Source organism: Taudactylus pleione, unplaced genomic scaffold (assembly GCF_031769625.1).
Source record: "Taudactylus pleione unplaced genomic scaffold, aTauple2 ptg000986l, whole genome shotgun sequence".
NCBI lineage: Eukaryota > Metazoa > Chordata > Amphibia > Anura > Myobatrachidae > Taudactylus > Taudactylus pleione.
In genome coordinates, this window is record NW_028285387.1 from 273,944 (window position 1) to 288,312 (window position 14,369).

General features: G+C 47.1%; 1 protein-coding gene across 4 annotated transcripts in view; it reads right to left on the reverse strand.

The window, feature by feature from the left end:
• Nucleotides 1–14,369, reverse strand: part of ITPR1 (inositol 1,4,5-trisphosphate receptor type 1) — a 122,570-nt gene that overhangs the window by 932 nt on the left and 107,269 nt on the right. For all 4 annotated transcript variants that reach the window (XM_088460820.1, XM_088460817.1, XM_088460819.1 and 1 more), the window contains 13 exons: nucleotides 12,674–12,769; nucleotides 11,981–12,100; nucleotides 10,355–10,462; nucleotides 10,064–10,256; nucleotides 9,753–9,875; nucleotides 9,482–9,657; nucleotides 8,951–9,115; nucleotides 8,673–8,868; nucleotides 8,441–8,518; nucleotides 8,212–8,351; nucleotides 7,935–8,100; nucleotides 7,364–7,524; nucleotides 540–701 (listed from right to left, as the gene is read on the reverse strand). In XM_088460820.1, the coding sequence (XP_088316946.1) occupies nucleotides 540–701; nucleotides 7,364–7,524; nucleotides 7,935–8,100; nucleotides 8,212–8,351; nucleotides 8,441–8,518; nucleotides 8,673–8,868; nucleotides 8,951–9,115; nucleotides 9,482–9,657; nucleotides 9,753–9,875; nucleotides 10,064–10,256; nucleotides 10,355–10,462; nucleotides 11,981–12,100; nucleotides 12,674–12,769 (1,884 nt within the window). The remainder of the gene's footprint in view (nucleotides 1–539; nucleotides 702–7,363; nucleotides 7,525–7,934; nucleotides 8,101–8,211; nucleotides 8,352–8,440; nucleotides 8,519–8,672; nucleotides 8,869–8,950; nucleotides 9,116–9,481; nucleotides 9,658–9,752; nucleotides 9,876–10,063; nucleotides 10,257–10,354; nucleotides 10,463–11,980; nucleotides 12,101–12,673; nucleotides 12,770–14,369) is intronic.

Below are 14,369 nucleotides of genomic sequence, written 5' to 3' on the forward strand. Positions count from 1 at the left end.
TTTAAGGTGCCGTCAATTCCTACAGATCTATGTGCAGCCTCATTCTATGTCTAGCTGGCATGACCGTCCCAGAAAGAGCAGGAGATAGAGATGCGTCATCAGACCTTGTGGCTTCAGATGCGCAAAACACCCCCTTCCGGGCAGCAGATCCCGGGCACACCTAGCGTCTTCTTCGCACAAACAAAACAAAACTACCTTGCTAGATTGCACTGATCAATTTGATGTGCGCCATGTGTGTGTCAACCACAGCTTTTCCTCACACCAAGTTCTGCTGTACCTCATCTACGACTGTGTAAAACCAATGCCTGCGCTGTTACAGCCGCAAAACACAGCGTCTATAGTGCACCGCGTGGCATTTGGCTGCATCCGCAATGTGAAGAAGATGCAAAGTCTTAAGACCACTCTCTGCCTCTTGGCGCGGCTCCGTCGCACATCGATTGGAGTAATGGAGGCTAGGTGTACGAGAGAATCTGTAAAACCACACAACCTCCGCACCAACAACCCTGGAAAAAGGCTGAAGAGCCAAAGTCCCCCCTCACCTGGTCTTTTAGCTCACTCAGCTGGCTGGACAAGTAGGTGACCAGGCGCATGGTGGACTCCAGCTTCTCCTGCAGATTCCTCAGCTCGTTCTGTTCACCTTCAGAGTCGCTGCTCACTAGGGACATGGCTCTCATCCTAGGAAACCAGTCCAGGTTTCGCTCCTGGGGATGAAAAAAAGGACAAAGTGGACAATGGTAGGGTCCAAACCAGGCCTACAGGCAGATAGTCAACCTTTACGGAAAGTTTAATTTGGGTGCGATTACAGCGTTCACTGCTCTGCAGTTATTGCCCAGAGTTGGCTTCGAAGACGGGTACTGTAAAACTAGAGGTTTTTTGATCATTAAAAAGGAACGTTTCCCTAGTAGCAGAGTTTAAAACCAGACTGTTGCTGGACAACGCCAGAAATTGTATTTACAGTCCACTGGATCTAACCAAAATTAGATTGATTAGACCTTCTGAGATCTACTGAAGTGCAAGGGTTGACCACTCAATTAATCCCATGTGACCGTATTGACCAGACTGCCTACCCCCAACCCCGTTCAAAACCTGAAAAGAGGGTAAAGCTGCCCGCCCATTGCTACAACAGATAAGTGTCCACCAACAACGCTATTTGGGATTTCCATAATCTAGCGATTCATCCCCAACATCTACGCAAGCGTGCAGCCAAACTAGACAGGAATTACGTTATTCCATGCTCAGACCAAGGGTGATTTGCTGGTGTGGGCTGCAGGACGCGGAACTCATTTTAAACAATCCACAAAACCATTTACAACGGCTTCTTTACTTCTGTGCTATAAAATCCAAAATTTTTTTTAAAATAAAATATGTATTCACCAAGAATGTATTCAAACTCCACACCCTTCCTCTAACGGGTACAGAGCCAAAACTAGATTAATGAAGGACCCTTCACTGCCTCCTCCGCCCTCACCAAGAGGAGAGCGATCTCTTGCATTAGTCTACTCCATGCTATTGCCCTGGCACTGCCCTCGCCCTCTAGATTGTAAGCTCTCCTAATCATGGCTCGGTCCTGTCTGGATCTTCTCCATCCTCGTATACCCTTGTTCTTTTTTTTTCTAGATTTGTTTCACCCACTTTTCCCGACGCTACAGACTTGTGTCGCATCTTACAGTTTAATCATGATCATGGTAATTTCTTTAGACATAATCCAGCTTGTCCTGTATTCTCCCCACCCAGACCCCTGGCCCACTCAGCAATGGTCTGGTTACACACAGCAGTTCTGCATCCTCAGCTGTCCGTATACATGATCAGCTCTGAACGCCAGGCAGAAAGGTGAAGACAATGGAGCCAGCAGGTTCTGCAATGTAACGTCTGGCCCTGAGAATGTCTGTCTGGGGATTGCCAAAGCAGCCCCGAGCACAAACCAGGAACACCCCCATCATCACCACCTGTCCCACATAGTCAGAGGCCATACTCCAACTATAGTAATCTCCAGTCGGACACAGCGCAACATTCCAGCTCGCTTCTATCCCTTGTTAAAATCATCCAGGGGTGTGATCTAGTACCCACCACTATCCCCTACTATACCCAGACTCTCACTACACCCAAGTACATACAGAGAAAAACCCTCTTACTCACCAGGTAAGACACAAAGACAAGGACCAACACTCGTACTCACCAGGTAAGACACAAAGACAAGGACCAACACTCGTACTCACCAGGTAAGACAGAGGGACCAACACTCGTACTCACCAGAACCACCACAAAGACCAGGTCCAACACCTGTACTCACCAGGTAAGACACAAAGAGGGACCAACACCTGTACTCACCAGAACCACCACAAAGACCAGGTCCAACACCTGTACTCACCAGGTAAGACACAAAGGGACCAACACCTGTACTCACCAGGTAAGACAAAGACCGGGACCAACACCTGTACTCACTAGGTAAGAGACAAAGACAGGGACCAACACCTGGACACATGGCAAAATAAGGTAATTTTGCATCTCTAGTCTGTGTACACACACACAACCTTTTTCAAGAGTTTTGTTTGCATGCCCAGCTGATCAATCACCCAACTCCCTCACCATAATACAGGCAACAACATTTCTGCATAACAGCTATGGATAGGAGACTTGTCATTGTATTACACAGACCCCAGCAGCATTCTGTAACGCTGCACAGACACTGAGGCATTAGGATAGACAGCAGGAGAGCTCACCGGAGCTCACAATCTAAAAGGAAATGAGAGGAACGGATTATAAACCACAAGTGAGCACACCGGACCGTGACAGAACGATTATAAAAGTGTTTATTGTGCAAGAATGAATGTTCAGGAAATATTAGAAAGCGGGTAACCTGAATATCCAGCTGCCATCACCGTGCGAAGGAGGTCCCAGATCTCAAACGCTCTCCTGTATAGGGGGCTTCCATTATGTGGATTTGCTTCCATGTAACCATAGTTGCAGAGGATTCATCACGTCACGCGATGCTAGACTCCTCATTTACAGATAATGTATTTTATTGCAGTTAACATGTTAATATCCTACATGTTAATCAGAATAAAAATTACTACCATGGTACAACAGCTATGATGTCCCACAGAAATGCGTCTCACTATGGCGGGAGAGGAGCATGGGAGACTTATTAAGGAGGATACTACAACTACTTCAGAGGAGATCACCTGTAAGGAATGGTGGGCCTGATTCAGGATTGTCCACTAATAGTATCGCTGCCAAAAGACTAAAATGTGCTAATGAAGCAGAAGAAGGAGTCAAAAAAAAAAAAACCACACAAAAAAAAAAAAAAGAGAACGACCAAAGGGCCTGATTCAGAGCCGGACGCAATTAGTGCTCGCTCGTTCAAAAAAAAGGGGGTGGCTATTAAAATGAACCGTTCGCTCTTTGCGGTCTATTGCCGCCTCCATGTCTGAACGAGCGAACAAAATATGCGGACGTTTATTTGAAAAATACGCCCCCTGGCCGCTCGCATCCTACGTCATGTCCGCTATTTATTAGATTAATCGAGTACATCGACCAGCGTATGAACTGCTCGCTATTCTTGTGGTTGGTTTTTCCTACCACTATATTGCGAGCAGTTCTGACTATAAAATAACCCAGTGACGTGGTCAATGACGCTGCTATATTAATTATGCACACCCATAAAACGCCCGTTTTGACCTTTAAGCACGCCTGCGTTCTGATCTCCACTCCCCGTTTTCAAGCACCTTCCCCTGTTACCACCCACATACACCTCCTCCTGTCACTCAAAATAGCAGGCACTCGCTATATAGCGAACAAACGATTTTCGGCCGCACTGACTGGTTCGCGCATGCGTATTAAAAACCGTACGCATGCGCAGATGTGTGAACATTGCTCGGAACGAGCGTACTGCTGCTTACGAGCGGCTCTGAATCAGGCCCAAAGACACAGCATTAAAATCACCATCGGCCGCAGTAATCACCCATCTGAACAAGTTGAAGCTTACTCTGGGCAACGAAGCTCCTCTGCCGGGACAAGGAAATCTGCGGCGGAAGACGCAGGACCTGGCCTCTACTTCCATAAAACGGAGACTATAGGGGAAATGCTCCCCGCTGCCGTCTATTCCTCGCCCTTAAACGGTGTAGCAGTGGCATCGTCCCACAGCCCACTGCGGCTCAGGCGCAGTCCCCAAAACATTGGTCAATTGCGACCGGTCAGAGACTGCACACAACCCCAATAATAAAAGTTCTGTTACTTCTTTAGCGCAGTATATTACAATGCAGGTAACATGAAATGTATTGGGCCCCTACATTTATTCTGCAAATCCTTGTTTCTCCCTCATCAAATCTATATTGCAGAGTGACCTATAGATGGTATAACGTATACCGCGATCTCACATGACTCCCTATCATCAACGTTTACTGGTATAGCGCCAGCATTTCCCATTGCGCTTTACAATTGGCAACAAAGTAATACTGGGTGACAGACAGAACAGGTAAGAGGGCTCTGCCCGCAAGCTTTCCGTGTTGGAAGGTGTAACGGTCCGGGAAAGTAGCACATAGGAAGGTGCCAAAAAGACAACACATGACCATAAACATCTGTGTTGCTGCAACATGTAACATGGTTCCTCTATCTCCTGCAGAAATCATTGCAGTACAATCTGCAGGTCATCTCTACCCAAGTGCTCTCTCATCCTCTACACAACACACCAGAGCCTGCACCCCCCCACCCCCCCTTCATCCCTCCCCACAGCTTCCTCCAAGCAGATGTGTCTCTAAACCACACAACCACTCACTTCTAAGTAAAGTGACTGGAAAAGTCCCTCGAACATAAACCCAACGCCCAGACACGTGGGAGGACAGCCCGGAAACTCTAAGGGGGGGGGGGTGCATTCTGCAAGCCACAGTTACCACAGCTGTGTCAGGAGGGACAGGTGAGGAGGACAGGCCCGTTGTGCACCTCACACCTATGCAGAAACTAGCTCAGGGGGTCTCCCAGGATATAGAGGGTTAACCAACAGTAAAATACTCCCTTACTAGCGCCCATTGTCCCAAATAGTGATATGCTGAAGGATATCGGGCGCAGGGGTGGCATACCTAAACCCCACTTGCTGCAATACACACTCAGTGTGGGGTGTGGACCAGCCTTGGCCAACTCTCTCCCTCCCCTCAGCTCACACAGAACTGGTGCAATACACACGTGAAAGGAGGAGGGTGGAGGCATGTTTGAACAAGGATCTCCCTCCAACGTCATCGCTTTTACAGAGAAGGGTCTGTCTGCGCCCCCCCCCCTCCCTCCCTCCTATATAGTTCTGGAGTTCAAGTCTAGTCCAGGAAGTGGATTCCTCAACTGCAGAGCTGATGAGAAAGCCACAGCCTAATCCGGTCAGGCGATCCGCCCACCAGATGATTCAGTTCTTGCTAATGAGGAAGATGCTGGTCCCCCTGCAGAGACTGAAGTTTCCACCCTCTGACCCCACTGTGCCCCCTCACTCCAGACAAGAGTCTTGGCTGCTTCCACGCCCTCATGGAAAAACTCCACAGCAGCACGTTCCCATCGCACAGAGCTTGTGCCTGGTTAGCCGTTCTGCAACTACAAGTCCCAGCATGCCCAGAGAGAATGAGAGGCCAGTAGGTTATGCTGGGACATTTAGTTCAACAAAAAAAAAAAAAAAAAAAAAAAAAAAAAAAACTTTTGCAATACATGCAAAATAAAAAACAGGGCTACTCCCAGCAAGAAAGTAACATGTCTCTTTGACAAGGGACAACACATTATACCAAACCAGTGCGCCAATGGAACATTTCCCAGTAACGCACGCACATCACAGGGGGACAGCTCGTGAGATGGAATAAGCAACGTTTATGGAGAAACTGGTGCATTAAATGCACAATAATTTAGAAAATTTGGTCCTATAAAACGGCTATAGAGAAAAATATATACTGGGTATAGAAGTAGTTATAAATCACGCTTATTTTCCATGTAAAAACGTTTGTTGAGGAAGCTGCTGATGCCGGCGTTTCTGCAATGGATCAGGCTATGGAAATCTGACACAGCTGGCCCATCAGGATTACAGAGCCGGGTGCACACATATTAGGTACAGAAGACCTTATTAGCACTGCATACACTCAGGACCTCATTCAGAGCCGCTCGCATTATGCGAGCGCTCGCTCTGAATGAGGGAGGCCGCTTCTCTGTAAAGACCCGGCCTCCTGGCCTCTTTGCTAAGCTGTGGGTGACCACCCACAGCTTTAGCGAGCGGCCAGGTTGATGGTCAAGACCACCGGGCTTGCGACGAGACCCTTGTGGTAGGGTCTTGCCTGCCGCAAACCCCAGTGAGCTTTCGGCTCTAATCGAGCCGGAAGCTCACCACTGACATCACGAGTGATGTCAGTGGTGCCGCCCCCAAACGGCAGACGTTCCTTCGGGAACGCCTCCGTTTGGCCAGCCACCCCCCCACCCCGCCTACAAAACGGTGCGAGCTGACGATAACCATCGACAGCCGCCCCTTTTGTAGTGAGCCCCGGAGGGAGAGAATCTCTCTCGCTCCAGGGCTTGCGCGCGGCGCAATGCGGCTGCTGCGCGTGTGCAGGGCCTCAACATCGACCCACTTGCGAGCGCTCAGCGCTTGAGAGCGGGTCTGAATGAGGCCCTCAGTTTTTAGGAAGGGAGAATGGAAACACTCCAACATAAAGCCACAGCAAAGAAATTGTACTGCAAGAATTCAGCCAATGTATTTATTTATTTGGGGGCGTGGGGGGGAGGGGGGCGGGGGCCGAAAGCAATGTTTGCAAAAACAGCCAATGAATTCACCAGGAACCAGTGACCTCACATTTTGAGTGTTCAGATGCAGCAAAATCAACCCGTAGATCACGAATCTAAGTGAATTGCCCGTCTGTGTCCCACCCACAATCTCTTGTAGAGAATGGCATGTAAATTAGGGATGGACATCGAATGGTTGGCGGTCTTCAGACATCAAATCATGCAATGGTTACTAACCATCACATAGAAACCATTAATCGGTATAAATCATTGATGGTTATACTGTGCGCATGGGCTTACCAGCTAAGCAGAGGACACAACTTTCGGGTGTCAGCCATTGGATGGGCATAAGAGAGCTGTAACGGCTGCCAACTATCAAAAACCCGCAATTCGATGGATAAAGTACTTCCATCGGATCGGGAACATCGATAGTTGCTAAACTAATGCAACTTTGGTTTCCTCCAGAAACCAGATTTTGGCTCTATCCTTCTGCCTCTAGCGAGAGAGGACGATTGTATTTTCATTTTTGGTTTCTTGACCTTTTTTGAAGTGCCCCCAACTAGAACGGGAAACCTGGCAGACATGGACCACCAAGCACCGGACCACCGAGCAGCAGACATCTCACCTTAATCTGCTCCGCTACATAGCTTTCCGGTCCAGTGTACTCCGTGGAATCTTTCACTTTCACCAATACGATAAAACACAAGTAATGCCACATATTGTGTTCCTCCTTAATGTGCTCCTCAAACGTCACAGTTTTGTTGTCAAATTTGTCTCTTTCCAGCCCTGAGAAAAAATCAGATAAGACAGCGATAAAATCAGGGCCGTAACTAGGGTAGTGCAACCAGTGCCATGGCACAGGGCACCGCAGGGCAGAGGGCGCTGTTTGATGATAAACAGGATAATTGACAGGCCCATTCTCACTTGTAGCTTCTTTTATCCCCAGCATCTCCTGGCCTCCCCTATCTCTTCCCTGGCCCTTCCCCAGGAGGCTATGGCCCTCTCAGGTGCACTCATGTCCTTATTTAAAAAAATAACAGGGGGGAGGGCACCAATGCTCTCTCTAGCAAAGGGCACCAAAAAGTCTAGTTACGGCTCTGGATGAAGTATTAATTCCAGGAATCACGTGGGTGGTATGTGTACGCCACTCTCTGTTCCCAATTACAAAGCCATCGCGATGTACCAATCTGACCCACCGCAAATGAAGCACGTGGTCTTTATCACTTCCTCTTTCTTCTGTTTCTCGCTTCTCAAATCTGCAAACGTGTCGATAATGACTCCAAAGATCAAGTTCAGCACAATAATGATCACCATGAAGAAGAATAATAGATCGTAGATGACACGGGCTGCGAACAGAGGCTCCTACGAAGAGAAACGAGAGACTGGTCACGAATGGTCCCCTTCCCCTCTGCACCCACATGTAACACTGATCATTGCAATGACCTAGCAGATCCTCTTTCCACCATACTTTACCTCTTTAGATGGTTTGCGGAGAACGTCCCCGACGCCTCCACCGCTCCTCAGCCCGTGGCTCAGAACAGTCACTATGCACATGAGCAGGGTCTCACACGTGTGTTCCTTCTCTTCCTCCTCCACAACCTCCGAAAGCTCCTCTAGAAAATGCAGATATAACTCTTCATACATGAAGGCCAGCTCCATACCCAGGTTGTCTGGCCCTCTATACTGCAAGCAACGCTCTTACCTTGGGTGCAGTTACTGCCAGACTCCAGACGACAAACTTCTGGATACAACAGCTCCCTGGCCATAGAGGTGCCAGTCTCTGAAATGAAAGTACATACACACCGTGACCATTTGTCTTGATTCCATAAGTGATTGAGGTCATGGGAGTGCCGATCCCTTCCCTTTGATAGGAGAGAGAGCTTTAAGGGTGGTGGTGGTGGGAACGTTCATTGGCATAGATGACCATAGCTCACCTGGAAAGGTTGTCTCATTAGGCAGCCTGTCCACCTCCAGTATGAAGTCATCCTTAAAGAAGAGATACCCCACAATGGAAAACAGGTAGACTAGGATGAGCGCCAGCACTGCCGTAAGAATGATGGAGCGGCCGTTCCTAGTTACACTCTTTATCACGTTGAGCAGAGTCTCCTCCCGATACACTAGGTCAAAGAGCTAGGACACAGCAGTAAGTCAATGGAGCTAGCGGTAGATGCTGCCACAATATCTGCTCATGAAGGTTAAACGGCATACTCACCAGCAGGCTGTAGAAGAATTCATGTACAAAAACGCCCATGGCACAGATGAGCAGGTACAATAGATGGTAAAGAAACTCTACGTCGAGCACCATGGCACCGTAGCCCCGCGTGAAGGTTCCGCGGTTCCCCACAAAGCTGGTTAGGAAGATTATCTTGTTACACACCTGAGGATATAGAAGCTCCGTGAAAACGTGGAAACTCATCTAACGAAGTAGCCGACAGTATATTAGTTTGTCGCCATTAATTTCACGGTTATTTGCCAAGTTCTCAACTTACGACTCCGCTAATCGGTGAAAGAGAAAAGTGGGTATTTTACACTACATAAAATAATGTGGCTTAAAATGGCAAAACAGATTGAATATGCCGCCGCCATCACGTTTTTTCTTAAACGTTCTCTCGACAAAGGTAAGATACCACATCTACATTGGGCCTAGTGGATGACGTGGCGGTGATGTTAAAAATAGGACTGTGCTTGTGTGCTCAAAGGCCGTATAGCAGCACAGATATAGAAGGGACTAAAAACAACTCACATTAAAAGCCCCTAGAAGAAACAATGTAGGCTGGAGGCCGATGGAGAAGATTAGCCGCAAGATGGTAGAAGCGATCAAAGCTCGGATTCCATGCGGCTTGGGAAGGACAATGACTATGGCTAAAGAAACCAACATGGCCGTCCAGAGTAGACCAGAGAGACGAGAATCCAGTGTTCCTAAAATAAAAGCCACAATATAATTGGGGAGGCGTTTGCCTAAATCACAGAAGAAATGGCCCTTTTTTCCCCCCTAGAAGCAGCATAAAACTCACCTCCTCGTACACCAATGAAGGGGTAGAAAAAAGCAACGAGAAGATTCATAAGCACCGCCAAGTTGAAGGATATACTGCTCCAGAAAGTCATGTTCCGAGAGCACCAGTATAGCACATGCTGCGCTGCAGGAAACCAGGAACAGGTGGATGGTTACAGTAGGGATTGAATCACCAGACAGATCCTATCAGAGTCTCAAAAACACTACAAAAGGTGTTAACGTTACTGAAAGATCTTCACCATACACGGAAACTTAGCCCATGGTTCCTTCACTTATCACCCTCTACTGGGCACCATCAACGGTTCTCCTCACCTCGCAACTTCTTCTGCCAGTTCATTTCGTTGAAAAGGTCTTCGGAGCGTTGGAAGAAGTCATGAATCTTGCTGCCTTGTTCATCCCGCTCCGTTGTGTAATAGACGCGCAGCTTCGACTCCTTGGTAAGGAACTCGCATATACTAGGCACAGGAAAGACGATCTGCTCCATCGTCCGGTCAAGACGCACAATCTGAGGAGACGCCGCAACGTTACCTCAGGTCTACCCGTTACGTTTCAGTACAAGACACCCCAGTGCAACCCCGCTACGCGGCAGTTTCCCAGTCTCACCTCTATCTGAGCCGTGTGCTTGGCATAGAACTCCAGTGCCTCATCGCCGTCCCCTGTCTGGACACCTGGTTTCAGCATTTGCTGGAGCTCCTTGTTGTGCCTCGCAAGCTGTGTGCGGAAACACAACATAACATCACCTGTGTGCAGGGGGCAGTCGTCTGGACTAATTATATAATCTTAGGCAAGTTACCAGCTGGGCAATTGGTTAACTGGCGAGGGCAGGTCACCACGGAGCAAATACATTTCTTACTCTGCTTTTACCTTTTTTATTGTGATTGCACTTATATAACACTTTAATAGTAAATGGGGGAGGGGGGAAGGTTTACAACAAAATAAAAAGCTAGGGACCGTATTTTGCAAGTGGCAGGTGTCCTATACAATCCAATAATTTACACCTGACAGAACGTGGAAAACCCATTTAAAAAAAGGACATGGGAAGATTTTCATGATCTTTTCCTGGCTGGCTGCACGGCTCAGCACTTAAGCCACCCCAAGTGCATCACCATTTGTAACAAGACTCTCACCAGGCTGTGAGCGTGTCATGTAATTGCAGGCTTTATCAGACAGCAGATCTCACTTTCAGGCTGAGCGCCTTTAAAAGCGAGAGAGCGGCCATCGGCTACAGCAACTGGTACAATGTGAATGGGCTGTATGGCCATGAATGGGCGATCACCGACACACAGTGGTGGGGGGCCTATTCTGTGCCCTGAGACCAGCCATGTGCGCCATTCACTTCAACAAGGTTACAAAACCACGTGTCACGTCTGACCGGATTTGATGCTATTTTTAAGATGCAGAAGTCACAATGGAGAACAACCGCTACACAACAAAATCACGTGTACTTGGGTCAGTTCACACACAAAGAAAAAGGGAAAAACGCATTATCTATAGGCTTCTTCTAGAATATATTTCCAGGAAGAAAGTTGCTTAATATACATGGGTATTGGCATATTACTGGCTTTACCAAGGTAACACGGACACAGCAGCCCACCCCAGCCCATATATTTTTAGTTTGTATGTATTTGTTTTAGTTACCAAGCAACAGCACTGACAATTCTTCCTCGGACAAGGGAGTAACAACCTTGTGTCCCAAAACCAGAGCCCACACGAACTCCCTACAAAGCGAGGAACAGCAGATAGTGGTGCACATGTATCTTTAAATTAATATCACATTGTATTTTGGGGTGTGGGGGGGGGGGTGCAAAGAACGCACACAGCTAGGACGAAAATACAGATCCTAGTGAAAGATCTGTTGCTGCTGCTATAAATTATAAACTCAGATATTTTGTGTTATTTGTATTTTCTAGCCGTACTTTGTAACACGAGTGGTGTAAACGTGCGGATCAGCACCTGGGGGCAGATGGGGATTTTTGTAATTTTTTTTTTTTTATTTGTTCAACAACTAGAACGGTCTCCTTAGTTCTCCTCCAGCACAGCACAGTTCCTGTTACGGTTTACAGACTGGGCAGCGTTCCAGGACACTCTGCTATACTGCAGAGCAGTGTACCCAGGCACGGCCCGTGGCACCTGGCACACCCGCAGCTGCCTGAGACTAGGACACAGTGTCCACGGTAAGAACACCTCACTCTGCTCAGCATTATGTAAGCAGCTCTGCAGACATCCCACCTGATGTGCTAGGATATAAATATTGTGTCCCACATTGCGCGGAGAGGCAGCGTGATCCTCGCATTCCCCGTCCTCGAACTCCACCTCGCCCTGGAGATAAGCCTTCTTTATCACCTCCACCTAACGCAGGAATGAAGGGAAGCAGGGAGATGTAAGGACAAAACTTTAAAATAAAAAAACATTGAATAAAACGGTGCCCAGTTTTGCCCGGCTGCATCCTGAGGTAAAAAAAAAAAAAAAAAAAAAACACAAAACTTTTTTGCTTAAAACTTCATAGAAATGGTCAGGTCATCTGCAGGGAAATCTCAGTAACAAGGTAGAAGTCTGCCGGTCAGACATGATGCCCCAATTCCGGTTTACCTTTCGGGTGTTGGAGGTGGTTTAGGATTAATCACCACATTTTCATATAGTTTATATGGGCTCATTTTCCAAATGGAGCATTCATTTGCGATTTTATTTTATATATATATATATATATATATATATATATATATATATATATTTTTTTTTATTTTATCTCTGACATGAGAAAGAAAAAAAAAATAATAAAAAAAAAATAACCCACCCCAAACAAAAACCACCAATATGCAAGTCTACCAGAGGTAGGCCAGTACTGGGAGGAGACTGGGAAGACTGACTGACTGGAGGGTGGAGGAGAGTCACCAGATGCATAGTCCCATTCTCCAAACTCACCAGCTCCTTCGGCCTCATGTTATACAGGATTCGCTCTGCGTTCTCGCTGTCGTGCCGACTCTCCATGATGGCGAGCAGGAGCTTCGAAGCATTGTTCTGTAACACAACCACACTTCAATGTAAGCCATTTCAATTCTAAAATAAAAGATCCTCTGTATCTGCCCTCCCCCCCCCCCCCCCTTCACCATACAGTGTGAACTTCCATATTGTGGACTCAGCCGATCAACTCTCTAGAAAACTACGCCTCAGTTAAGTTCCCAGACCGCAGCTGGTTCAAAATGGCTGCCTGCACAAAGTCTCTAGTCTCAGATGTGTGATGCCCCCTTCAGGCGTGTGTAGGAACAGCCATCTTGGAGGGCATAGAGATATGAAGCCTTTCGTACTACTCCTTTGCGGCAATGCAAGACAGTATTTCCGGTGATTCCCACAGAGGAGGAAACAGATTGCTAGTCAAATTTACATTTGCTGTAGAAGTGTTTGGTATGCAGTGTATAGAAACCCCCCCCCCCCCCCCAAAACCAGACACCTCAAACATCACAAACAAATAAAAACTATTGCACACAGCTCTTCCAATACCAATGGGGCTATAGGAGCTGAATTTTTGTGGCCCCCAGGGACCCAGATATTTTCCTTGAGTGCTTCTCAGGTCACACCCAACCCTGTAACACCCAGCCTGATTTACAGCGTTACATAACTCCTGTACTGTACCAAGGCCAGGCCGTGCACAGGCTGAACTGCAGGTTCCTGTTTAGTAACAAACCTTTGGCAGACACCGAAGGTTTAGGATTTACCAGTTAATTGAAAGTACCACGCTTCCTCTTCTGGGTCATTAATGCCCAGCATGGCCGTACAGACGGCATTTCCTAACCCGCGCAGAGAGCCGACCGGCTACAGCCATATGACAAGCCAGACAATCACTCAAGTGAAAGCCGCTGGTATTATCCAGTCTCGTCCTCAACGCAACCACTGACTAATGCTCCAAGATTTCTGATATCTGGATTCTTAACCAAGTAGTAAACGCCTTTTGGCTCTCGTGGTTTTCTCTGTAAGTGAGTGAAAGGCTTCTATGTTACTCATTCCAACTGATGAGACTTGGAAAGCGATTTATACTTTTACCTCGAAATATATTATCTATCAGTTTATCTGCCAGGCAGCAAAGCTTCGTAGAGACGGGTAACAGAAAATATAAAAAAAGAAATAAAATAATAAAAAAAACCACACAAGTGGCCTCTGTAGTAGGTCGGAAATGCAATCTGTTTCTGAAAACACGTCAGCTGAAATATATCCAGCTCACAAGTAGATCATACAATTTTTTTAAAATCAATTGGAGGACAGGAAACAATTGGAATATTTTTTTAAATTTTATTTATTAGGGAGCACTGCTCCTCTCATACATACAGTGCTGAACATTTTTATTCAAAGGGCAAAATTTACTAATTGGCGGGTTCTAAACCCCGGGGGTTTGGTGGCAGTTTCTAAGAGACAGCCCTGTCCTATGATATTCTAACATTTGTTTTGACCTTAGTAAATCTGCGGGTAGCCCAAAGTATGAGATTAGTAGATCTGGAAAAGCCCACCGTCTATACCTCCAGCAAATGTTTGCAGTATTCAGTATTGTATTTGCACACCTAAATCTGTACTGCCGCCCCCCCCAATACAAACTGATCAGTGTCCGTCATGTCTGTTTGCAGCAAAG